Source organism: Gigantopelta aegis, chromosome 6 (assembly GCF_016097555.1).
Source record: "Gigantopelta aegis isolate Gae_Host chromosome 6, Gae_host_genome, whole genome shotgun sequence".
NCBI lineage: Eukaryota > Metazoa > Mollusca > Gastropoda > Neomphalida > Peltospiridae > Gigantopelta > Gigantopelta aegis.
The window spans coordinates 2,126,806-2,154,444 of record NC_054704.1 but is presented as its reverse complement, the minus strand read 5'-3'; the positions used below and the strand labels follow the sequence as shown (position 1 = coordinate 2,154,444).

The 27,639-nt window shown below is 39.4% G+C and overlaps 3 protein-coding genes across 5 annotated transcripts in view; 2 read left to right on the top strand and 1 right to left on the bottom strand.

Annotated features, from left to right (window-relative positions):
* LOC121374173 (coiled-coil domain-containing protein 178-like) overlaps positions 1 to 11,502 on the top strand; it is a 70,107-nt gene extending 58,605 nt beyond the window's left edge. For both annotated transcript variants that reach the window (XM_041501145.1, XM_041501146.1), the window contains exons 20-21: positions 5,106 to 5,255; positions 8,502 to 11,502. In XM_041501145.1, coding sequence (XP_041357079.1) covers positions 5,106 to 5,255; positions 8,502 to 8,837 — 486 coding nt within the window. In that variant the 3' untranslated portion in view covers positions 8,838 to 11,502. The remainder of the gene's footprint in view (positions 1 to 5,105; positions 5,256 to 8,501) is intronic.
* On the bottom strand, positions 9,969 to 16,341 carry LOC121374174. The gene is made up of 2 exons (XM_041501147.1): positions 16,085 to 16,341; positions 9,969 to 14,819 (listed from the first exon to the last, which is right to left on the bottom strand). The coding sequence occupies exon 2, from the start codon at positions 14,793 to 14,795 to the stop codon at positions 13,830 to 13,832; it is 966 nt and encodes a 321-aa protein (XP_041357081.1). The 5' UTR covers positions 14,796 to 14,819; positions 16,085 to 16,341; the 3' UTR covers positions 9,969 to 13,829.
* A 3,536-nt stretch (positions 16,342 to 19,877) lies between these two features.
* Positions 19,878 to 25,654, top strand: LOC121375828 (uncharacterized protein C6orf201 homolog). Of its 2 annotated transcripts, none has more exons than XM_041503492.1 (4): positions 19,878 to 20,106; positions 21,622 to 21,691; positions 22,643 to 22,811; positions 25,204 to 25,654. In XM_041503492.1, exons 1-4 carry the CDS (start codon positions 19,990 to 19,992, stop codon positions 25,574 to 25,576), a joined length of 729 nt encoding a protein of 242 aa, XP_041359426.1. In that variant the 5' UTR covers positions 19,878 to 19,989; the 3' UTR covers positions 25,577 to 25,654. The 2 variants fall into 2 exon arrangements, with proteins under 2 accessions (XP_041359426.1, XP_041359425.1); XM_041503491.1 differs by having other exon boundaries at positions 19,880 to 20,106; positions 22,643 to 22,826.
* The last annotated feature ends 1,985 nt before the right edge of the window (positions 25,655 to 27,639 follow it).

Below are 27,639 nucleotides of genomic sequence, written 5' to 3'. Positions count from 1 at the left end.
ACGAGGTATATTTATTTGTACAGCACTTAGTTATAGCCTAGGTAGTCCTCGCAAGACACGAGGTATGTTTATTTGTACAGCACTTAGTTATAGCCTAGGTAGTCCTCACAAGACACGAGGTATATTTATTTGTACAGCACTTAGTTATACCCTAGGTAGTCCTCACAAGACACGAGGTATATTTATTTGTACAACACTTAGTTATACCCTAGGTAGTCCTCACAAGACACGAGGTATGTTTATTTGTACAGCACTTAGTTATAGCCTAGGTAGTCCTCACAAGACACGAAGTGTGTTTATTTGTACAACACTTAGTTATAGCCTAGGTAGTCCTCGCAAGACATGAGGTATGTTTATTGCTACAACACTTAGTTATGCCCTAGGTAGTCCTCACAAGACACGAAGTGTGTTTATTTGTACAACACTTAGTTATAGCCTAGGTAGTCCTCGCAAGACATGAGGTATGTTTATTGCTACAACACTTAGTTATGCCCTAGGTAGTCCTTGCAAGACACGAGGCATATTTATTTGTACAGCACTTAGTTATACCCTAGGTAGTCCTAGCAAGACATGAGGTGTGTTTATTTGTACAGCACTTAGTTATAGCCTAGGTAGTCCTCGCAAGACACGAGGTATGTTTATTGTTACAACACTTAGTTACCGTATAACCGGAAATTTTCGTGGTCTTAATTTTTCGTGGTTTGGGGTATAAAAACATTTCAAGGTTTCTTATTTTCGTCGTTTGCCAAATCTAAATTGAAAGTGATTTTATTTTCGAGTTTTAACAAGTCTAGTTGCAAGAATACTTGTTACTGTTGATTAAAGTTTCACCTCGGCTGCCAGTTGTTCGATACCACCGACGCGTAAAGTTAAACAATAGAACACTCAGCTGTAGCCTAATTGGCCACTGACTACTATTCGCCAGACAACTGATCACAGTCTTTGATTTTGTGTAAAGCCAATTATGACGTATGTGTGAACAAACCACTTAAGAACGCCATGAAGTCTGAGTTCACCACATGCTATTCAAAACAGGTTTCCCTGGCTATGAAAGACGGCGAAGGTGTAACAGACATCAAGATCGAAATGCGTACTTCGGCGATAAAACCAATTAATGCAAGGTGGATTATGAAAGTTATGGCAGAATTGAAAACACACCAGAAAATGTTGAAATCTGCATTCATCCACACCGGAATCACTGATGCAGTGCGGGCGGACATTGACAAAAGCAATATACGAAATTAAAAAATATTTCATTATATTCTACACACAGTGAGATTCAGACAATACCTTTTTTAAAATTCTAACTTGTTGTCTTGACTATACTATTCTCTTGTCGTATCTGGTGGACTGCGCATGACAGGAAATAAAATGTTCCGGTAAATTGTCAGTGTGTTATGTTTTTCACAATAAATATTTTAGATAGAATTTGTTGATGTTTTCAAAATATTTTCAAGGATTTATATTTTCGATGCTGACTACTTACCCTTGAAACCCACGAAAATAAAAATCCTCGAAAATGTCCGGTTATACGGTATACCCTAGGTAGTCCTCGCAAGGCACGAGGTATGTTTATTTGTACAGCACTTAGTTATACTCTAGATAGTCCTCACAAGACACGAGGTATGTTTATTTGTACAGCACTTAGTTATACTCTAGATAGTCCTCGCAAGACACGAGGTATGTTTATTTGTACAGCACTTAGTTATACCCTAGGTAGTCCTCGCAAGGCACGAGGTATGTTTATTTGTACATCACTTAGTTATACTCTAGATAGTCCTCACAAGACACGAGGTATGTTTATTTGTACAGCACTTAGTTATACTCTAGATAGTCCTCACAAGACACGAGGTATGTTTATTTGTACAGCACTTAGTTATACTCTAGATAGTCCTCACAAGACACGAGGTATGTTTATTTGTACAGCACTTAGTTATAGCCTAGGTAGTCCTCGCAAGACACGAGGTATGTTTATTGTTACAACACTTAGTTATACTCTAGATAGTCCTCACAAGACACGAGGTGTGTTTATTTGTACAGCACTTAGTTATAGCCTAGGTAGTCCTCACAAGACACGGGGTATGTTTATTGTTACAACACTTAGTTATAGCCTAGGTAGTCCTCGCAAGACACGAGGTATGTTTATTTGTACAGCACTTAGTTATAGCCTAGGTAGTCCTCGCAAGACACGAGGTGTGTTTATTGTTACAACACTTAGTTATAGCCTAGGTAGTCCTCGCAAGACACGAGGTGTGTTTATTGTTACAACACTTAGTTATAGACTGGGTAGTCCTCGCAAGACACGAGGTATGTTTATTTGTACAGCACTTAGTTATAGCCTAGGTAGTCCTCGCAAGACATGAGGTGTGTTTATTGTTACAACACTTAGTTATAGCCTAGGTAGTCCTCGCAAGACACGAGGTATGTTTATTTGTACAGCACTTAGTTATAGCCTAGGTAGTCCTCGCAAGACACGAGGTGTGTTTATTGTTACAACACTTAGTTATAGCCTGGGTAGTCCTCGCAAGACACGAGGTATGTTTATTTGTACAACACTTAGTTATAGCCTAGGTAGTCCTCGCAAGACACGAGGTATGTTTATTTGTACAGCACTTAGTTATAGCCTAGGTAGTCCTCACAAGACACGAGGTATATTTATTTGTACAACACTTAGTTATAGCCTAGGTAGTCCTCACAAGACACGAGGTATATTTATTTGTACAACACTTAGTTATAGCCTAGGTAGTCCTCGCAAGACACGAGGTATGTTTATTTGTACAGCACTTAGTTATAGCCTAGGTAGTCCTCACAAGACACGAGGTATATTTATTTGTACAACACTTAGTTATAGCCTAGGTAGTCCTCACAAGACATGAGGTGTGTTTATTTGTACAGCACTTAGTTATACTCTAGATAGTCCTCACAAGACATGAGGTATATTTATTTGTACAACACTTAGTTATAGCCTAGGTAGTCCTCACAAGACACGAGGTATATTTATTTGTACAACACTTAGTTATAGCCTAGGTAGTCCTCGCAAGACACGAGGTATGTTTATTTGTACAACACTTAGTTATACCCTAGGTAGTCCTCACAAGACATGAGGTATATTTATTTGTACAACACTTAGTTATAGCCTAGGTAGTCCTCACAAGACACGAGGTATATTTATTTGTACAACACTTAGTTATAGCCTAGGTAGTCCTCGCAAGACACGAGGTATGTTTATTTGTACAGCACTTAGTTATAGCCTAGGTAGTCCTCACAAGACACGAGGTATATTTATTTGTACAACACTTAGTTATAGCCTAGGTAGTCCTCACAAGACATGAGGTGTGTTTATTTGTACAGCACTTAGTTATACTCTAGATAGTCCTCACAAGACATGAGGTATATTTATTTGTACAACACTTAGTTATAGCCTAGGTAGTCCTCACAAGACACGAGGTATATTTATTTGTACAACACTTAGTTATAGCCTAGGTAGTCCTCGCAAGACACGAGGTATGTTTATTTGTACAACACTTAGTTATAGCCTAGGTAGTCCTCGCAAGACACGAGGTATGTTTATTTGTACAACACTTAGTTATACCCTAGGTAGTCCTCACAAGACACGAGGTATGTTTATTTGTACAGCACTTAGTTATAGCCTAGGTAGTCCTCGCAAGACACGAGGTATGTTTATTGTTACAACACTTAGTTATACTCTAGATAGTCCTCACAAGACACGAGGTGTGTTTATTTGTACAGCACTTAGTTATAGCCTAGGTAGTCCTCACAAGACACGGGGTATGTTTATTGTTACAACACTTAGTTATAGCCTAGGTAGTCCTCGCAAGACACGAGGTATGTTTATTTGTACAGCACTTAGTTATAGCCTAGGTAGTCCTCGCAAGACACGAGGTGTGTTTATTGTTACAACACTTAGTTATAGCCTAGGTAGTCCTCGCAAGACACGAGGTGTGTTTATTGTTACAACACTTAGTTATAGACTGGGTAGTCCTCGCAAGACACGAGGTATGTTTATTTGTACAGCACTTAGTTATAGCCTAGGTAGTCCTCGCAAGACATGAGGTGTGTTTATTGTTACAACACTTAGTTATAGCCTAGGTAGTCCTCGCAAGACACGAGGTATGTTTATTTGTACAGCACTTAGTTATAGCCTAGGTAGTCCTCGCAAGACACGAGGTGTGTTTATTGTTACAACACTTAGTTATAGCCTGGGTAGTCCTCGCAAGACACGAGGTATGTTTATTTGTACAACACTTAGTTATAGCCTAGGTAGTCCTCGCAAGACACGAGGTATGTTTATTTGTACAGCACTTAGTTATAGCCTAGGTAGTCCTCACAAGACACGAGGTATATTTATTTGTACAACACTTAGTTATAGCCTAGGTAGTCCTCGCAAGACACGAGGTATATTTATTTGTACAACACTTAGTTATAGCCTAGGTAGTCCTCGCAAGACACGAGGTATGTTTATTTGTACAGCACTTAGTTATAGCCTAGGTAGTCCTCACAAGACACGAGGTATGTTTATTTGTACAACACTTAGTTATAGCCTAGGTAGTCCTCACAAGACATGAGGTGTGTTTATTTGTACAGCACTTAGTTATACTCTAGATAGTCCTCACAAGACATGAGGTATATTTATTTGTACAACACTTAGTTATAGCCTAGGTAGTCCTCGCAAGACACGAGGTATATTTATTTGTACAACACTTAGTTATAGCCTAGGTAGTCCTCGCAAGACACGAGGTATGTTTATTTGTACAACACTTAGTTATACCCTAGGTAGTCCTCACAAGACATGAGGTATATTTATTTGTACAACACTTAGTTATACCCTAGGTAGTCCTCACAAGACATGAGGTATATTTATTTGTACAACACTTAGTTATAGCCTAGGTAGTCCTCACAAGACATGAGGTATATTTATTTGTACAGCACTTAGTTATACCCTAGGTAGTCCTCACAAGACACGAGGTATATTTATTTGTACAACACTTAGTTAGGCCTCGCAAGACATAGTATAGTATAGTCTTTCGTGTGTTGTTTTCTCTACATTGCATTGTAAAGGAAGACTTTCGTGTGTTGTGTTTCAGAATGAAAAGAAGGTAGCTCTTGTTCGAAACAAGGACTTGGCCTCGCGGTATCGCCAGCTTCAACTGGAGTTCTTCAAGAAGAAGGAATTGTTGCTGCATGGTTACGATGACCAAGTTAAGTCTGAGAGTGCCCTCACAGACGTCAAACAGGTAGGTTTCTCTGAGAGTGCCTTCACAGATGTCAAACATGTAGGTTTTTCTGAGAGTGCCTTCACAGATGACAAACAGGTAGGTTTCTCTGAGAGTGCCCTCACAGATGTCAAACAGGTAGGTTTCTCTGAGAGTGCACTCACAGATGCCAAACAGGTAGGTTTCTCTGAGAGTGCCTTCACAGATGTCAAACATGTAGGTTTCTCTGAGAGTGCCCTCACAGATGTCAAACAGGTAGGTTTCTCTGAGAGAGCCTTCACAGATTACAAACAGGTAGGTTTCTCTGAGAGTGCCCTCACAGACGTCAAACAGGTAGGTTTCTCTGAGAGTGCCTTCACAGATGTCAAACAGGTAGGTTTCTCTGAGAGAGCCTTCACAGATTACAAACAGGTAGGTTTCTCTGAGAGTGCCCTCACAGACGTCAAACAGGTAGGTTTCTCTGAGAGTGCCTTCACAGATGTCAAACAGGTAGGTTTCTCTGAGAGTGCCCTCACAGACGCCAAACAGGTAGGTTTCTCTGAGAGTGCCTTCACAGATGTCAAACAGGTAGGTTTCTCTGAGAGTGCCCTCACAGATGCCAAACAGGTAGGTTTCTCTGAGAGTGCCCTCACAGATGTCAAACAGGTAGGTTTCTCTGAGAGAGCCTTCACAGATTACAAACAGGTAGGTTTCTCTGAGAGTGCCCTCACAGATGTCAAACAGGTAGGTTTCTCTGAGAGAGCCTTCACAGATTACAAACAGGTAGGTTTCTCTGAGAGTGCCTTCACAGACGTCAAACATGTAGGTTTCTCTGAGAGAGCCTTCACAGATTACAAACAGGTAGGTTTCTCTGAGAGTGCCCTCACAGATGTCAAACAGGTAGGTTTCTCTGAGAGTGCCCTTACAGATGCCAAACAGGTAGGTTTCTCTGAGAGTGCCCTCACAGATGCCAAACAGGTAGGTTTCTCTGAGAGTGCACTCACAGATGCCAAACAGGTAGGTTTCTCTGAGAGTGCCCTCACAGATGCCAAACAGGTAGGTTTCTCTGAGAGTGCCCTCACAGATGTCAAACAGTTCCCTACATAACATGCAGTGTTCACCCAAAGTGGTGATCACTCAACTGAATAATATTGCGACACATCAGAGGAGGTGGGTGAATTCAGACTGACATCACAAACTATTCATGAGATCAGGTGTCTGGTGTTTTGTATTCTAATTCAGACTGACATCACAAACTATTCATGACATCAGGTGTCTGGTGTTTTGTATTCTAATTCAGACTGACATCACAAACTATTCATGAGATCAGGTGTCTGGTGTTTTGTATTATAATTCAGACTGACATCACAAACTATTCATGAGATCAGGTGTCTGGTGTTTTGTATTCTAATTCAGACTGACATCACTAACTATTCATGAGATCAGGTGTCTGGTGTTTTGTATTCTAATTCAGACTGACATCACTAACTATTCATGACATCAGGTGTCTGGTGTTTTGTATTCTAATTCAGACTGACATCACTAACTATTCATGACATCAGGTGTCTGGTGTTGTGTATTCTAATTCAGACTGACATCACTAACTATTCATGAGATCAGGTGTCTGGTGTTTTGTATTCTTGAAGATCATATTTGATTCCAGGATATTTTTATTTAGCTTTTCTATCATGGTAAACGTGGGGCTGACAGTAGCCATTAGAGTTACCTTATGTAAAGCAGGAGCATAGCATAGCCCAATGGAAAAGCAATTGGCTGGTTGTCGGTCAGTCTAGGATGGATCCCCATCAACCTATTTCTCGTTCGGTCAGTGCACCACAGCTGGTATATCAAAGGTTGTGGTATGTGTTATTCTGTCTGTTGGATGGTGCATATACAAAATTCCTTGCTACTAATGGAAAAATGTAGCAGGTTTCCTCTCTGAGACTATTTGTCAACAGTACCAAATGTCCATAAGCCGATGATTTTAAATCTCTGTATGTGACATTCCCTGATCTGCTTCAGCTTTTCTTGACCATGGAGTGAGTAGATGGGTAGGAGTGTGGGTGAATGAGTGTTTGGTTGGGTTGTAGGTGAGTATGTGGATGTGGGTGAATGACTGTTTGGTTGGGTTGCAGGTGAGTGTGTGGGTGTTTGTGTGTGTGTGGGTGGAGGGGGGGTGTTTAACAAAAGCCCAGCCAGACCTGTTGTATTATGGATGACAATCTTCTACAGATGTGCAGATTTTGTGTCTCTCAGAATGGAACTCATGAAGGTCTAATTCCATTGATGAATTTGTGTAGAGGTGGGTGAGGTACATCATAAAATCAGCACAGAATCATAACATTCAGCACCATCTTGGCATGTGTAATAACTGTTTTTGTTTACCGGGTGTGTTTACTGTTCACCAGGTATGTGTTTATTAGACATAGTGAACAGTAGTAATTGTTCTAGCATCAGCTGTAAACGAAAGTGAAAGTTCTATGATCTAGTTCTCTTGCCCAACATGAAAATATTCCACGGTGCTTGTTCTTTTATTAGAAAATATTTAAGTTTAGAATACATAGAAACAAGATCTGTAAGAATACAAATTTAAATTGTAATATTATATATATGTTTAAATCAGTTAAATGTCCCCTTCATTGTTGGGAAGGTCATTCTCTTATTCCTCTTACAACAATATTAGATATTAGCCATATTATCAGCTGCGGTGGGTTGGGGGGAAGTTTCAGGTGCTATTCTCCTTTGTTGTTTATGGTGTGTGTAAGTGTGTGGGGGGAGTATTCTCTTTTCTCTCTTACAGTAGTATTAGATGTTTGTCATACCTTGCCATATTATCAGCTGAGGTGTGTAAGTGTGTGGGGGGAGTATTCTCTTTTCTCTCTTACAGTAGTATTAGATGTTTGTCATACCTTGCCATATTATCAGCTGAGGTGTGTAAGTGTGTGGGGGGAGTATTCTCTTTTCTCTCTTACAGTAGTATTAGATGTTTGTCATACCTTGCCATATTATCAGCTGAGGTGTGTAAGTGTGTGGGGGGAGTATTCTCTTTTCTCTCTTACAGTAGTATTAGATGTTTGTCATACCCTGCCATATTATCAGCTGAGCTAGAGGGAGGGGATTCAGGGGAGGTTTCAGATGTTGTTATTATAGATTTGTTGTTGTTCTTATAGATCTATTGTTCTTATAGATCTGTTGTTCTTATAGATCTGTTGTTATAGATCTGTTGTTCTTATAGATCTGCTGTTCTTATAGATGTGTTGTTGACTCTGTGTGTCCTGTCTGTTCCAGCTGCACGCCCTCCAAAAGCGGCTGCACTGCGCGCTGGCCGAGTACTACCGACTGAGCGGCCAGTTCAACGAGGCTGAGCTCCGGAAGCTGAAGGGTGAGTCGGCTGTGAATGGGCAGCAGATCGGAGTCCTGCAGGACCAGCTGAATGTGGCACTGAGCAACATCGCTGTCTTCCTCAAGGAGCAGATGTCGGCCAACAACAACCATTCACAGACGACCGGCGAGAATCCACAGACGACCGGCAGGGGTCCACAGGCGACCGGCACAACCAAGACAAGTTCAGTCGGCCCAGACGTCGTCCCGACGCCGAGTTCCCACCAAGTGATGGTGAGATGAGGGGAAGACAAATAAGGTCGTCAGTCGTACTGACGGACTCCAGTCTGTGTATATTGTGACAGTTTAGTTTATTAATTTTGTGACGTTGTTATTAAATTACATATTATTTTCAGCTTTTTGGCCAAAAAAATAGACATGTATTTTTATATTTAATATATAATAAAAAATGAATGGAACTATAATTAGTGAAAGTTTTGTTAATACATGCTTTTGGATTTTATTATTTTTTAAAGTTGCCAGTGATTCTGAATGAAATGGACACATGAAAATCGAAGTTATTAAAATAAAATCAGGCCATTTGTAAAAACTTCAAACCATTGTAGTCTATTTTATAAACCGAGATGGTGGTGAGAGAAATATACAGGTGTGTTTAAATTTCTTGTAATTTACAAACAAAATATTTATATTTTCTCAAAGTGTCATTACACTAGTCTAGTTGCCGTTGTCTCTTCTACATATATCCAAAGACCAAAAGTGTTTTCACATTTCCCAGATAAGCATTATTTTATAGAAACTGCCTTTATAATTATTATCTGCCAAAGAAACACGTATGTACAAGTGAATGTATTTTTTTAGTTAATATTTGGTTATCATTCTCCATTTGGGGAATGCAGCACTTTGTAAACTGTATACATAAAGTGTGTCTATAACTTACAAATTTAAATGCTTAATAGATGTGGATATTGTAGATTTGTACTGAAAGAAGGAGGAATACCCTCGACACATTAAGCTAAGGGCAGTTCCACGCAAATTGTCCCCAGGGGTCATATTTTCCCAAAAAGAAAGGGGTTTTTATTACTTTTTGCGACTGCTTCAGGTGTTGTTACATGTCAACCTATGCAAAAGTGTCTGTTCTTAAAGTTTTACAGCATAAACAGTGACATTTGTTTGTTGTTAACTCATCACTGATACGACTGACATATCATTATGTAACATCACTTTTCACTTTAATTTTAAGATTATAGTTGCCACTCTATAACAGCACATTCAGTCATTGACTTGTGGAATACATGAAAATGTGTTTGAATTTCCTTAACTCCTTATCATAGCCATGGGTCTAGTGTACAACGTAATCAATAGAAAGTAAAGAAAATAGTGCATTATGTGGATGTATTTTGGTAAATGGAGATGTTTTACTTATTTGTCATTCCATAATGGCGTAGAATTGCACCTAAACAGTAAAACATTTTTAGTAAAAAAAAAATTGAAAAATATTTTGTAAAATTAGCTTGTCTTAACAATAACAAAATGCAACCAACTAAAGTAAAGACTTATCCCCCAAAGTGTCAATAAATTGCCAAATTACCTTTTTTTGGTGCTTTTATTATAAAATATATTAACAATATTGAACTTTTTTTCTTGTTGTTCATTTGGCGATCAACAATTTAAGTGATGGTAATAGTGCTGAATATACTGCTGAATTTCAACTATTTGGCGATCAAAAGCTGAAGTGATGATAACAGGTACTGAATATACTGCTGAATTTGAACTATTTTTTGATCAAAAGCTTAAGTGATGGTAACAGGTACTGAATATACTGCTGAATTTGAACTGTGATATCTTGTACATAGATGCCTTTATATTTACCAGCTTATTTTATTATTGTATTTACTTAAATGTCCATCTTTTGAGACTGTATTTGTGTTGTTTTATTTCTAATTAAGACTGTGATCATTATTATAAATTACATGTACTGGGAATTCTTGTGTTTAAGCCTTTCCATGTCACTCTATGTGCTTAAGTTTAAATCTGTGTGGAGTGCTTTTTTCTCTGGTACATAGCGTACGGAACATCACTACAGATGTGATTGTTAAACTGTGTATAATTACCAATTGTATTTATGTTTGCACTGGAAAATTAATAAACAGAATTATAGATGAGCAACAGTAACAACATGTTTGGTTAGTAATCTATATGACAGTTTTATAGATGAGCAACAGTAACAACATGTTTGGTTAGTAATTTATATGACAGTTCTATAGATGAGCAACGGTAACAACATGTTTGGTTAGTAATTTATATGACAGTTTTCATTTTTAAGCCGATGCAAGCTTAAATAATTTGGGTGGAATCTTTATCTCTGCTTAAATTCAAATTGAAATACAATAATTCCTAGTAAGTTTTCCAGTATTTGCATGGGTAGTGTGTATTATGAGTGGTATTGTTGCCATATAAAATAAATAAATAAACCACTTGTATTGAGTTATTGCTGTGGAATGTATCAAAGAATGAGAGGCAAGAACTGGTTATATCCCCTCGTTACAAAACTTATTGTTGTTCATTATTTTAGGCTTTTTTCTTCTTTTTTGTTGAATATATAGTTCATTATTTGGGGGACATGCTTGTAATATGAGGGATGGATAACTAAAGAAGTTAAGTAAATAAATAAAATTGCTTTCTTTTATGATTTTCAGTATTTTTCAAAGGTTAAAACATATTAATTTGAAAATATGACTGTACATAACCAATTTTGGTTCTCGGCCATCTGTATGTACAGTTACAGATATTGCTTTACCTGTGTGGTTAAATATATTTATTGGAATTTGAAAAGAAAACAACAACTTCCATTAGTGAACTAAAAAGCAATGTTTCAGTCTTGTAACCATGTTGTTTTTGGTGTGTGTTAGACAGGATTAATAAAAATGGAAACCAAAATGAGAAAAAATGTTTCTAGTATTTATATGGTATGAGGAATATTACAGTTGTACACAATGTGAACATTCCATGTGGCATCCTTGTGCCGATGTGTTCTCTTTAATTACTGCAGTATTTTATTCCTGTATTATTTTATTTTATATGACAACACATTATTGAATATAAATTGTTTTTTTTGGCCAAAACATTGGTTGTTGTGTCTTTTTACTAAACAACCAAACAACATGGTTTGTACCATCCTGTCTGCATTGAATATGAGACACCTCTTGCTGCTAATGGGTGGAAGTAATGAGAATAGAAAACCATTATCCATGATCAAGACTGTATTTCTACACATAATAGTAGTTGATTGTTTGAATCTACATGTAACTAGTGCATCGTTTATAGGACGACCACTCTCGAGCAGGTCCTTTACTGGACAGTACATGTACTTCCTTCTTACATTGCATAAGAGGACTGCCACTCCCAGACTAGTCTACTAAATTAAAACTAGCACAGGGCAGTGCTCACTGGAATAAATACAGCTGTGATGACATGCAGTAATGAATCGCTATCAGGTGCCTGTGATCTCAGGTACCATCTTGAATACTGCCATCACAGCAGTCAAGTTTCTCCAAAACAAGTGTTTTATAAGTGCGCATGCAGTGAGAGGATTTCGGGTGTCAAAACCCCCTCCCAAACGAAACACATTTTCCATCTTTAAAAAAATAAAAAAATAAAAAATACACTTTACACCTATGCACTTCACTCACCACATTCTAGACCTTGCCCTGTTAATATCTCTGCACACGCACCTGAGTTATCAACTATTTTAGAGATTAGTGGTCAAATTCACTGCTTGCTCAGTGTTGCTGTCGTAGTTTCATGCCTTGGTCTATGTACATAGAGATTCAAATCCCTTGTCTTGGACACATCCACTGGGGAATCGGTGAATGTACATAGATATTCAAATCCCTTGTCTTGGACACATCCACTGGGGAATCGGTGAATGTACATAGAGATTCAAATCCCTTGTCTTGGACACATCCACGGGAATCGGTGAATGTACATAGAGATTCAAATCCCTTGTCTTGGACACATCCACTGGGGAATCGGTGAATGTACATAGAGATTCCATTCCCTTGTCTTGGACACATCCACTGGGGAATCGGTGAATGTACATAGATATTCAAATCCATTGTCTTGGACACATCCACTGGGGAATCGGTGAATGTACATAGAGATTCAAATCCCTTGTCTTGGACACATCCACTGGGGAATCGGTGAATGTACATAGAGATTCAAATCCCAGGTCATGGACACATCCACTGGGGAATCGGTGAATGTACCGAACAAACGTGCTTGAACCTTCAGTGGATGTAAGTACGTGTCAAATAGTTGATTGATAGAGATTCAAATCAACACTGGCCTCAAACTAAGCTCTCTGACGAAAGGGGAAACAGTTCAATATTCCAGTTATAAATTTTCACTTCATGTTGGAGTAATATGCCTTCTATTCTAGCTACATCTCGCCATGGCCAGTTTTGAAATATCTTAGGACATTTATATTGATTTCACACATTATCATTGTGGCACACATATTTCATAAGATAGTTTTATGATATTTAAGTATCCATGAAAAGTTTTTGTTTAACGACACCACTAGAGCACATTGATTTATTATTCAGCTATTGGATGTCTCTTGAAGGCTTTCAAAAAGGTTTTTTGGTAGACATTCAGAGGCCATTACTCAATATGATACATCACTGACTAAAATAATGTTTAATGTTGAACCATATTTTGAGGTTTTATGCACTTTTATCATCTTTATTTTTAAATGAAACTTGTTTTCTATGTTTCATTGTTAAACTTGACATATATGAGCTACCAGTTGGCAAGGATATGCTCAGTGTTCGTAAACAGCTATTTTAAAATTGGTTCGTGAGTGCATCCACCCACAACTGATCACCGTGGTTTTTGCTAGCCCGAGTACTCTGACGGTAAGAGAGCTAGACGGACATTTGGTAAGAGAGCGTGTTAACTGTCCAAAAGTCCATCTAGCTCTCTTACCGCCAGCTTACTCAGCTACGTTTTCACAAACACCTTTCATGTGTGGAGGGTGGGTCCCTAAAGAAAATGCAAACCATACCACAACGGGGTTGTGAAATTACAGCACTATAGCTTAAGTAAAGGTCAATATTTGACCTCTTTTTATGATCGGGTATTTGACAGAAATGTATACATGTCTCAGAAAGGAAAGATAGTAACTCGTGCCATTACTAGTATTTATTCCTGTATTCCAGTTAACAAACATGTTGAGTGTTACCACCGCCGAAACCTGCAAACAAGAGTATGCCTTCAGACTTGAAATCGCATTTCAAAATAATCTTTTTCCGAGTAGGTCCCAATTACGAACTGCCCATCACGCGACATGCAACCAGTGAAGGGCACGTGGCACCTGCCTATCGAGTGTCGGTGTTTCTCCAGATACTGTTTCCGGAAATTCACCTCTTGACCGGAGCACGTACCGTCCATGGAAAACGTGCCCGTTTTATCGGCTCCTTTTCCTGAAAATCTGTCCAGTCCAAAATGAAGCTCCACAGTAAACGGGATATCCTTCTTATCTTCGACGTACAAGCCTTTCCAGCGTCCACTACGCGGCCAGATAATCGCGCTCTCTTCCACTGTATCTTGACATAAGCCTATTTTAAATATGTCCACTTTTCCACATCGGTATATTCCGGACGCCTCCGTGCCATCATTCGAGATGACTCCCTCGTGGATGACATCATCTGCCCCGACGTAACTCTTGGTGAAGTGCACGGCCTTCCCTTCCCACAATCCTTTTATATTAAAATGGCCGATGGAGTCAAAGCCCCTGCCAATGATGTGTCCGTATGACCGAAAGAAAATCTCAACTGTGAAGTTGTACCATTTCCCGCCTTGTCTGTACGATCCGTTCCATGTTCCTGTTTGGGGCTGCCAAGTGGACGACAGGGCGTTTTGGTCGTCGTCTGAAATATTCATTTCAAATTTCTCTTTGCCCCAGCATTTCCCCGCCACGTGACAGCCCTTGTTGGTTATCCTGCCGTCCAGATGGGTGCTGTGGTCGTGGTCGCCGATGTAGTGCTTCAGCATCCTGACCTTGCCCTCTGTCGGCTCCCACACTCCCGTGACGTAGAACTCGTTTACGTCATCGCGGCCGGCTCCCGACAACTTTCTGTCGGAGAAGAAGGCGATGTTTAGTGTGAAGTTGTTACGCTCGCCAGCAAGTTCGAGGAATCCACACCAGGTTCCCGATCTGGGGTGAACTTGCCCTGACATTTTCTCATCAAGTAGCTTTCAACTCTAAAAGAAAATGAAACAAATACTTAGTATGGAATATGCATCTGAAAACACCGTTTTGCACAGTTCACCATCGCCACCACTACCACCGCCATCCACTCCATCATTAATCATCATCAGCTAAATCTTCATCATCATTAGCATCCCGATCATTAGCATCAAGGTCTGTGACGAGAGCAACACTTGTCTTGCTGCCAGACATCTTTGGACAGTGATATTTGTGTGGAGGAAATGATTAGCTAAGTGAAGTACAACTCTACAAGACTGACGTGATTTGAGTGTCTGGAACAAGTACTGTGTGTTCGTGCTCGAACCCTCAGTGGGTGGAAGCTTGCACGTGTCAGATCGTTGATTGTAACTTGTGTTTGTGTCGCGGGAAAAGATAACGTACTGTAGCAGCTTCTCATCCTCAATGTCTGTAACTAGGTGTCGTCTTTTCCCATAATTTTGATTTTAGGAATAGACATATGAGGTTGTTTAGGTAATGGTAAAGATTTAACATGCTGATCAAAGGGCATCCATAGGCCTCCGGCAATTGGTCGTTCCATTTGTCAACACCCACAGAATAACGCCTGGAAAAGACTTTAATAAAAGGACGTAGGATCTTGTTTACTAAAGGAAGGTATTTTAAAATACTTGCCTAATAATTGTAGGCCCCTTCTACTTACTACTTTGATCAATAGTTTGAAATACTTGCCTAATAATTGTAGGCCCCTTCTACTTACTACTTTGATCAGTAGTTTAAAATACTTGCCTAATAATTGTAGGCCCCTTCTACTTACTACTTTGATCAGTAGTTTAAAATGCCACTTGTTTTATAAGTTATACACAGCGTGGTATCACAATGACGTGGACGCTATATTTCGCTACTTGTCAAAACTAATTCTAAAGTGTGCACGCCCCCCCCCCCCCCTCCCCGCGCCCCTGGAAATGACGTATTTGAACGCCTGAAATTCACATTTTTTCGGGGAGCGTGTCCCCAAAGCACCCTGACACACTGGGCTGTTTTAAAAGATATCGGGTTTTTTTCTTTCGTAGGCCTGCTTTTAGACCAGGAAGGAAACTATATATGTCTTACCGTACCTACGCTACCTTACCGTACCTTTTTAAAACTTAAAAAATGTTTTAACACAAAATCATATAGAAAAATAGAGAAACGAGGGGGAAGCGGTGGGGTGGGGGAGACGCAGACACCCATATATATTATCACACACACACACACACACACACACACACACACACACATATATAGTAAGTAAAATACTAACGGTTAGTGTTGCCATAGAGTCTTCGCAATAGATCCAGGAACGTTATTCTGACTGTTTCTCCCGGTATACACCCCGTGTGTATTATATACAACAGCAGAAGTATTCGATCTACCTGTGTATGAGATTCATGTGCCGGTAGTCAAAACACACACCGCCAAGTCGAGTAGGTGGCTTGACCCGCCACACGAACTGTCGCAGAGATAGTCCACTTTGTAAAACCTCATTGTAGCCGCTAGTGTTCACAAACCGATTCTTGTTTGAAAACAATCCATTGTGTCGTGTATCTATCTTTTACGGACACTTTCTTCCCCTGAAAAACAAATTGGCGGCTCTGTTTCAAAAGACGTCGGACTGGCTTTACTTTATTGGGTGTGTAAAGATCTATCTTCAGTCGAGGTTCACACAATACGCAGATCGATCGCGAAGTCGTTTTGCCACCAGCAGAAGAACCGCTTTTTATTGGAGTTCGTTTCACAAACAAACTCAGTCTGTCCCTGCGAGTCACGCACGGTGTGGTGGGAGGAATATTAAGTATGAAATACAATCCTTTATGAATATTAAAGGTATCTGTCCTGGGTTTGTTGATTAACATGTTGCCAATCTGGCTTATCACCTGATCTCCACTGATCTATAACTATCACCCGTACTGTAAATTAGTAGAGCTGATCTCCACTCGTCTATCACTATCACCTGTACTGTAGATTAGTAGAGCTGATCTCCACTGGTCTATAACTAGCACCTGTACTGTAGATGAGTAGAGCTGGTATCCACTGGTCTATCGCTATCACCTGTACTATAGATTAGTAGAGCTGATCTCCACTGTTCTATCACTATCACCTGTACTGTAGATTAGTAGAGCTGATCTCCACTGGTATATCACTATTACCTGTACTGTAGATTAGTAGAGCTGGTCTATCACTCACTATCATCTGTACTGTAGATTAGTAGAGCTGATCTCCACTGGTTATTACCTGTACTGTAGATTAGTAGAGCTAATATCAACTGGTCTATCACTATCACCTGTACTGTAGATTAGTAGACCTAATATCCACTGGTCTATCACTATCACCTGTACTGTAGATTAGTAGAGCTGATCTCCACTGGTCTATCACTATTGCCTAACTGTAGATTAGTAGAGCTGATCTCCACTGGTCTGTCACTATCACCTGTACTGAGCTAATCTCCACTAGTCTGTCACTAACGCCTGTACTGTAGATTAATAGAGCTGATCTCCACTGGTCTATCACTATCGCCTAACTGTAGATTAGTAGAGCTGATCTCCACTGGTCTACCACTATCGCCTAACTGTAGATGAGTACAGCTGGTCTCCACTGGTATGTCACTATCACCTGTACTGTAGATGAGTAGAGCTGGTCTCCACTGGTATGTCACTATCGCCCGTACTGTAGATTAGTAGAGCTGGTCTCCACTGGTCTGTCACTATCGCCCATACTGTAGATTAGTAGAGCTGATCTCCACTGGTCTGTCACTATCGCCCGTACTGTAGAGTAGTAGAGCTGATCTCCGCTGGTCTGTCACTATCACCCGTACTGCAGAGTAGTAGAGCTGATCTCCAATGGTCTGTCACTATCGCCTGTACTGCAGATTAGTAGAGCTGATCTCCACTGGTCTGTCACTATCGCCTATACTGTAGATTAGTGAGCTGATCTTCACTCGTCGGTCACTATCGCCCGTACTGTAGATTAGTAGAGCTGATCTCCACTCGTCTGTCACTATCGCCAGTACTGTAGATTAGTAGAGCTGATCTCCACTCGTCTGTCACTATCGCCAGTACTGTAGATTAGTAGAGCTGATCTCCACTGGTCTGTCACTATCGCCTATACTGTAGATTAGTGAGCTGATCTTCACTCGTCGGTCACTATCGCCCGTACTGTAGATTAGTAGAGCTGATCTCCACTCGTCTGTCACTATCGCCAGTACTGTAGATTAGTAGAGCTGATCTCCACTCGTCTGTCACTATCGCCAGTACTGTAGATTAGTAGAGCTGATCTCCACTGGTCTGTCAATATCGCTAGTACTGTAGGTAGTACTATACCAAATAACTTCCGGCTGGGTCAAAGTTCGAGGTGCACCCAACTTTTGATAGAGAAGTGAACACCACAAGTCCTGTGATTGGTTATAAATGTGAGTGTGTTGATTGTAAAAAATAATAGTTTCATCTGGGTAAAATAAATGTGCAATTTTGTTTCATCTAGTACCAATGTGTCAATTAGCCTTGTGCTTGAAACATGTATGGGGTACCTGTAAAAACAAGGACTCGAATTTTGTGCGAAACTAGGGTAGTCATAGACGCTACCCGTTATCTCAGAAACGAGCAGCTTGACCCCCATTTTTTTCTGATTCACTTTAAGTGTAAGGGGTGGTAGTATTTATATTCGTGGCGTTTATGTCGGTTGATACGTTGCAGGTAGGAGTTTTAGCCGCATATGTTACTATTGTCGTCTATGGGATTTGATTTGGTAGTATACACCCTGTAGATTAGAAGAGCTGATCTCCGCTGGTCTGTCACTATCACCTGTACTGTAGATTAGTAGAGCTGATCTCCACTGGTCTGTCACTATCACCTGTACTGTAGATTAGTAGAGCTGATCTCCACTGGTCTGTCACTATCACCTGTACTGTAGATTAGTAGAGCTGATCTCCACTGGTCTATCACTATCACCTGTACTGTAGATTAGTAGAGCTGATCTCCACTGGTCTATTACTAGCACCCGTACTGTAGATTAGTAGAGCTGATATTCACTGGTCTATGACTATCACCCGTACTGTAGATTAGTAGAGCTGATTTCAATCAGATTAAGATGTTGCCGACTAACAGACATGGTTTAATGACTATAATTACATATTAAATTAAAGTAAATCCTCCATGAAATATGAGTTGATGTAAACTAAATGTAGGCTTCATTTTATTTTCTAATATATTGCTTTTTCGTACATACGAAACTGAACAGAATATTCAGCTCTAGTGGTGTCGTTAAACAAAACAAACTTTAATTTTATAATCGAACATTAACCACTGTCCTGACTAGACAGCCCAACTGGCCGATGTGTTGGTCCAGAACAGCGTGCTTGAAACCTTCGGTTGTTTTTGTTTTTGTTTTTTTTGTGGGGTTTTTTGTTATGTTGTTGGGTTGTTGGGGTTTTTTTTTTGGGGGGGGGGGGGTTGGGGGTGGGGGGGGGTGGGGGTTTATTGCCGACCATTTCACAGCGTGTTCCACATATATTTATATACATTACAATGCATATATATATATATATATATATATATATATATATATATATATATATATATATATATATATATACATCTAATTAATAAATAATAATAAAAGTGAATATAAAATAACTTTTTCTTAGAGCCCGGTAATCCAGATACCGACTCCAAACCCTGAGTGAGTACTCCGCAAGGCTCAATGGGTAGGTGTAAACCACTTGCACCGACCAGTGATCCATAACTGGTTCAACAAAGGCCATGGTTTATGCTATCCTGCCTGTGGGAAGCGCAAATAAAAGATCCCTTGCTGGTAATCGGAAAGAGTAGCCATGTAGTGGCGACAGCGGCTTTCCTCTCAAAATCCGTGTGGTCCTGAACCATATGTCTGACGCCATATAACCGTAAATAAAATGTGTTGAGTGCGTCGTTAAATAAAATATTTCTTTCTTTCTTTTAGAGCCCGGTAAATAGATAGATAGATAGATAGATAGATATGATCAATTTATGTAAGGTATTTAAGAGGCTTAAATTTTCGATGGATGTCGTGATGACGTCATCCGTCTATTCCTGATCGGACCGAAGATTATGCCGTCGATAAATAGGATGTCACTTGTTTCCGTTGTTAGCGGTACACATACTTAGTAAACCCGCCCTGAGTGTTGTCTTGACAATGGTGGAATGTATCAACCTGGGGCGGCAATGGGGGAACCCTCCACAGTCGCACCGACCTATGGGACTGATAGGACACGGGTGCTGTTTAGTGAAGGCCAAAGGGTTAGGCGTTGAAGTATGTTCAGTTATTTGTTTTCCTTTCAAAATAGCGTTTAAACCACTTTAATGTATACCTCAAATTTATATACTTGTAGCAGCAGCACCTAAAGAACTTGAACTAAAAAAAATTCCAGGATTGGAACCTGACCCAACATAGATAAAAGGGCCAACCGTAATTAATAAAAACAATTTTCAGCGTAACGATGAAGAAAATAACAGTTATTTGTGAATCCTGAACTGAGATGAATAATACCGGTCTCTGCCCTGGCACCATATATATTGTTTAATAAAAACAAAAACCACCAAACATAAAGGTGCGTTTAAAATTTAAAATAAGGTCATGATAGTAAACAATATTAATTTTACATATTTTAGATATCTTTTCGTTACTTCCGTAATAATATATTTTTTTTAAGTTCCCAAAATGTATGAATTTTGACACTTCACACCCAAACAAACCACACTCAAATGGTAGTTGGCGAATTTGACAAATATATTTATGAAAAGTTTGTTTGTCAAAGTGACACCTTTCAGAATTCCCCATAGGTCCCTGCATATTTTTAATGAGGACGAAAATTTGGAAAGCTACAAACATTGCAGACTGATTAGGAATGAGTGCTCTAAATGGCCCTAAATTCACACACTTCACTGAAGACAATCCATATGGTACCTGTGGTCAGTGTGTGGAATATGCCCCTTATACAACAGAAAGTGCCAGACCTATTTAGCCAGGTTAAATCATATAAATATATGATTATTATTTGACGATTCAAAGTTAACTTTTCAGGAAAATATTGTAAGGCCCTAGTCGCTTAAATTCGGTTTTGTCTTTCATATTTCAAACAGTCCAACATTTCATTACTGAAAGCAAACATTTTCACTGATAAAACCGTTCAACTTCTTGTCCTTTGTCCTTGTTTCTTTGCTTCTCATCTAATTACAATATTTAAATTGAAATTGAAATGTAAAATTTTAATTCTTGTATTATTCTCCACACATGTAATAATTTACAGGATCCTTAAACACGTCAAATAAGATAAATTCGTCTTTGTCCAATAGACATACGTAGCTAGCCATGTTGACTCTAGTTATACTTTACGTCAGTTGTATATTGTTGGAAAAGGCTTTTACACAGACCAACCCCACATGTTAATATTAACAGGAATAAATATCGTATAAACCAAAAATCCTCATTTGATTAACAGTAATAATAAAAACTTTAGCTACTAAATACTTAGCTTTTCACAAAATCAGCTTGTTTGAAAATGAGCCAAATGGGTCGACCTCTAGTTTTGTCTCAAACATCACAGCCATACATTGTGCACTCCTAATTTAAACAAAACTAGTAATATTATAAAACGAATTCCTTGGCTGCCACTAAGCTTAAGGATTATATAACATTTCTATAATTTTACACAATACTTATACATGTTTTTATATTTCACAATAAATATATCTGTCCAAGGCAAATGTGTCAAAATTGTGTTAACAATTTAAAATAATAAGGACATATTTGATATTTTACATTTAGGATGGCGACATGTACTACACATATTCCCGACTTCTGGCTTTGGACACAGGAGGGGCTTTTAGTGCAGGGAGTAAGTACGACTTGCTCTTAGTGTGGAGTGTATGACTTGTTCTCAGTGTGGGGTGTATGACTTGTTCTTAGTGTGGAGTGTATTACTTGTTCTTAGTGTGGAGTGTATTACTTGTTTTCAGTGTTGAGTGTATTACTTGTTCTTAGTGTGGAGTGTATTACTTGTTCTTAGTGTGGAGTGTATTACTTGTTCTTAGTGTGGAGTGTATGACTTGTTATCAGTGTGGAGTGTATTACTTGTTCTCAGTGTGGAGTGTATTACTTGTTCTCAGTGTGGAGAGTATTACTTGTTCTAGGCGTGGAGTGATTGACTTGTTCTCAGTGTGGAGTGTATGACTTGTTCTCAGTGTGGAGTGTATTACTTGTTCTCAGTGTGAATCGTATGACTTGTTCTAGGCGTGGAGTGATTGACTTGTTATCAGTGTGGAGTGTATGACTTGTTTTCAGTGTGGAGTGTATTACTTGTTCTCAGTGTGAAGTGTATGACTTGTTCTCAGTGTGGAGTATATGACTTGTTCTCAGTGTGGAGTGTATTACTTGTTCTAGGCGTGGAGTGATTGACTTGTTCTCAGTGTGGAGTGATTAACTTGTTCTCAGTGTGGAGTGTATAACATGTTCTAAGTGTGGAGTGTATGACTTGTTCTTAATGTGGAGTGCAAGTTTGCCTTGTTTGTAGTGTGGGGTGTATGACTTGTTCTTAGTGTGGAGTGTATGGCTTGTTCTCAGTGTGGAATGTATAACTTGTTCTTAGTGTGCAGTGTATGACTTGTTCTTAATGTGGAGTGTATGACTTGTTCTCAGTGTGGAGTGTATGACTTGTTCTTAGTGTGGATTGTATGCGTTGAATGTGGAGTGTATATGACTTGTATTTTTAACTACCGGTATTAAGTATGTAAATACTTCACAACTGAGTTCACTGTGTGTAACACGATTCTAACAACATCATTTAAAGACACAGCGCATTCGTGTGAGCTCGAGCCTGCGGTACTTGCGCCAGGGATCCAGGGACATCTCAAGAAGCGCTGCCAGACGCCCGCGTTCCCTCTGCTTCCCGGACAGGACCGACTTCGAGCGAAGTGTCACGAGTATCGCCAGGACTCGCCGGAACCGAGTCCTACTAAGTATGTTCCACAGATGTACGTACGTAAATCCTTATTTCTGTTATATCAATCTACATAGTCGAGACCGTTAATGAAAAGTACATTAGGAACCCAGCTCATCTAACTGTGGCCATAATATTTTTTTATATCTCTTCATAAACGAAGTTTGAAATAAATTTAAATGTATTTACTATCTAAAACTTATTTTCAATCATAATGCGTATGCGTCACAAAGACATTAATTTCATGTTAGATTATAGGCCCCTGCGTCACAGATTAATCGAATTCGAGTGTGTTATTTCTTTCTCTTTGGGTGGCATGGCAGTGGCACCCGTTATCTTTTAAGATCAGTCAGTCGTACGTCTTTAAATTGTTATCACACGTACATGTGATATCTAAAATAATTAATGATATTCTGTCCAACGGATGTGTCAGAAATATATCTGTAGTACGAGTTTAGCCTTTTTCGTGATGAGGTTATACGCCAATCCATCAGTTGACCAGTAAACGGACTATAATTGTGTTTATGGGTAACTATGATTTAATATTATTTCTCTGATTACCATATTATAATATCATGTACAGATATGAAATACAAACTTAAATGCACTTTTAAAAAACGTGTGTGTTCGCTATCAACGGAGAACGTCAAAAGTATACGCTCGATTCGTTGCCTGTGCCGCCATTTCTCGGCAAAGCACAAACGACAGTTTGTTGTCAGTTTCAGTTAACACGTGCGTTTGTGGAGTTGAAATTGTAGGGTTCGTCTCAAAAAATGAAATGAGAAATCTTGCGCTGGATGGTACTAGAGTATTTCGTAAAAACCGGTTTGATGTTGACAATGTATTATCGACAGTCGTACCTTCCTATTTCAGAATTAATATTTTATAAAGTGTTAGTAGAACTTTCAAAGTTTAGTTTGTATAACACATTGAGCATGTATATTTTTTATATAAAATATACTAAAGCAGACATTGGGCGTTTTTACTTCTTAATTTTACGAGTGTTATAATCAACAAATTCAAATAAATATTCTTTCGTATGGAAAGGGTAAAGTTAGTTTGTTTTGTTTAACGACATCAATGTTAGAGCATATTGATTTATTAATCATCGGCTATTGGATGTCAAACATTTGGTAATTTTGACATATAGTCTTAGAGAGGAAGCGGATATATGTGAAGGGGGAGGGTATTGGGGGTCGAAACACTTACCTGCTCAAGCTAAACAAAATTGAAATATCTTTTCTGGCGAAGCATGACGCCACATGAACTTCGCTCAACACAGTCTGTAACCCCCAACCTCGCTAAAATTCCTGCACACGCGCCTTGGAAACCCGCTACTTTTTTCTCTTTTTTTTAGCAAGGGATCGTTTATATGCACCATCCCAATGACAGGATATCACATACCATGGCCTTTTATATACCAGTCATGGCGTACTGGCTGGAACGAGCCCGCCGATGGGGATCGATCCTAGACCGACCACACAATTACCCCCCCCCCCCCCTCATCTTTTTAGGTCTAAGTAATGAATAGAAATAACATATAGTCTTGATAAATGATACGTAAATCGAATACACCAACCTCTTCCTCTCCCCCAAGAGCGTTACATAATTATTGACACCCCCTTACATGTAACGCGTATGCCAACCGATGGCCACTGTTAAAATTTCAAGGCAAATCCCCCACCGATCCCTGGATAGATGTTGTACCATACCTCTAAGCGCTTGTTTGATGCGCGGTCGCTTTTGAATCGATCCCCATCGGTAGACCAATTGGGCTATTTCTCGTTCCAGCCAGTGTTCCACAACTGGTATAACAAAGGCCGTGGTATGTACTATCCTGTCTGTGGGATGATGCATATAAAATATCCCTTGCTGCTAATCGAAAAGAGTAGCCCATGAAGTGGCGACAGTGGGTTTCCTCTCTCAATATCTGTGTGGTCCTTAACCATATGTCTGACGCCATATAACCGTAAATAAAATGTGTTGAGTGCGTCGTTAAATAAAACATTTTCTTCTTCTTCCATACCTCTATGGATATAAATATGTTTTGGAGATATGAGACGACCCCTCAATCAAGACAGTTAAATTTGTTCAAAATCACGTGAGAAGCTCAGCGCCTGCGCAAATTACGTAAAGTCCCAGTTCTGCTGGCGGCCCGCTAAATGAAGAAAAACAAAGCTGGCCATTGCGTTTGTAGTTGACCTAGATAATGTAGATAAGCGAGCATTACCAAACAATAGCGATGTGGTGGACCTTAAATGTACCAAACAGAACTGGATCATCCATTCTAAATGCTTAAATAATAAAAATAGGCCTATTCCAGAGACTGCAGCTTTAACACACGATTACCGATAACTATATATAGGTATTTTATGGACAGCCGTCACTATTGCACGTGCTATTCTCAACAGACTGATGAACGAATTATGGGACAGCTTCAAAAGGAATCACGATAGATTACTTCCGATGTCCACTATCGCCGTCAGATGGCGCTTACGTTACGAGGTGCCCAACTACACTTTGAAGGAGTTGTACGCCATCATGCGGCACTACGGCTCCATCGCCGCCATGTACCAGACCAGCCCCAACAGCGCTATCATCGTCTTCGACAACATCCTGTCCGCCTGCCGCGTCATGCACGCCAGTCAGCTCAAACATCTTCGCAACGTCATCATCTGTAGCTGGTGGCATGTCTACATGTGGAACAAGTCGTTCAACACCATCAGACAGACGGCGTTAGAAAAGAAGAAGAGATATTTACAATATAAAACGTATTATGTCTAAGCTGTGCTTTCTTCTCTTCCCATTCCACAAGACGATCATTAACATTAAAAATATTTGATGTCTGAATCATGACGTCTTTATATATATATATATATATATATATATATATATATATATATATATATATATATATATATATATATTTATACAACAAAAGTGAATCTATGTCATTAGGTCAATATTAAATATTTGATCTGTCAATAACATGACTTCCCTTTTATTTACCTAGCTATTATACCACAAGGTGAATACATGTCATTCATATTAAAATATACTGTTCAAAGTAGAGGATATTGAAATATAACATTAAATAAAGGCTATTATATATTTTACAGGCCCGTCGAAGATTTTTTTTTTGGGGGGGGGGGGGGGGGGAATAATCATGGTCATTAGTATAATAACGATATAATAATATCAATAAATAGGCCAAAGTGGTCGATTGGTGAAAGGTCGGGGCTCATAACTGGCTAAGGAAGTGAATTGATGTTTTTCTGTTTCATGAATGCCGTCAATAGTCTACTACAATAAGCGTCTTGGTAGAAACGACCCCTGCGTGTGCTGTAACCTCACCGTGGTGCAGGGGTGTAACATTCTCTTTGAGAATGGCCAATACAGCACACAATTGAAGTTTTGAGTAAAATTCAGTATCCGTAAAATTCTGTGATATTTGTGTTTTTGCACAGTTCTTTACACTGTTTTTGTTTAAGTTTTGATTTTTTATATTGATGTTGATCATCACTTTATTTATTTGCATTACCATAGTTTGACACCCAATAGCCGATGTATTTTTCGTGCTGGGGTGTCGTTAAACATTCATTCATTCATTCATTCATTGGTAGAAACGAAATTTCGGCCAGCGCGACAAGCATACTTAACTTGACCTCTGCGTAACGTTCACTATGACGTCGCCAAACTCATGAAAGTCTAAAGTGTACCTACATCAGTCTAGCCCAATTACGCGTCTCCTACTGCCTACAAGCCCAGCTACGTGTCTCCTACTGCCTACACGCCCAGCTACGTGTCTCCTACTGCCTACAAGCCCAGCTACGCGTCTTCTACTGCCTACACGCTTCATTGCTTCTCACAGTAATGTGGGCGGCGTGGTGTTTAGTATATCAATCTTTTTTTTTCGTTTCGTTTTGGGTTTTTTCAAACTAATAGTGTATGGAAGGTTTTTTAAAACCTAATCGCATGTTAATCTTGTCAGTGAGCCGATGCAGCGCGCCGAATATCCAGCAGGCCCGACACGGATGATTTAACACGTCGTCCGCAGCTGCTACCATCATATTAACAGAAAAGACAAAATCATGTTTTGTAATTTGTTTTATATTAATGACATGGATTCACCTTGTAGTATCCTTAAAATGGAAAGAGAAACCATGTTTCAGACACAAAACATTTGGTAATTTTGACTTAGAGAGGAAACCTGCTACATTTTTCAATTAGACAGGATAGCACATACCACGGCCTTTGATATACCAGTCGTGGTGCACTGGCTGGAACGAGAAATAACCCAATTGGTCCAGTGTCGCACTGTTTAAAATTACTTTTATGAAAATGACGTTTTCGCGCACTTTAAATTATTGTTTTGAAAAGGGTGTTCGCGCGCACAAAAATGAAAATATCAGAAAATTCCGGAAAAATATTTCCATTAGGTTGGTCACCCTGGTCCACTGACGGGGATCGATCCAAAACTGACCACTCATCAGGCGGACGCTTTACCACTAAGCTGAGCACACCAAGGCAACATTCGAGTAGCAGGTGGTTCGGGCCGAGTTCTGCCTTTGATAACCACAGAAATAGATTGTATATGTTATGGAACATGTACTGTTATCACGAACAGACCCGAGTACATCGGACTATCAGTTTGGTTTTAACAGTGGGACATCCACCGATATGTGTTTATTTGCTTTTAAGGAAGTTATTAACTTTTACATTTCACAAGGTAGTCCTGTGTATGTTTGCTTTTTGGATGCGAAAAAAGCCTTTGAGCGAGTAAATCACTGGACATTATATATGACACTTTTGACAAAAGGCGTGCCTACTTTTGTAGTATTTAACCC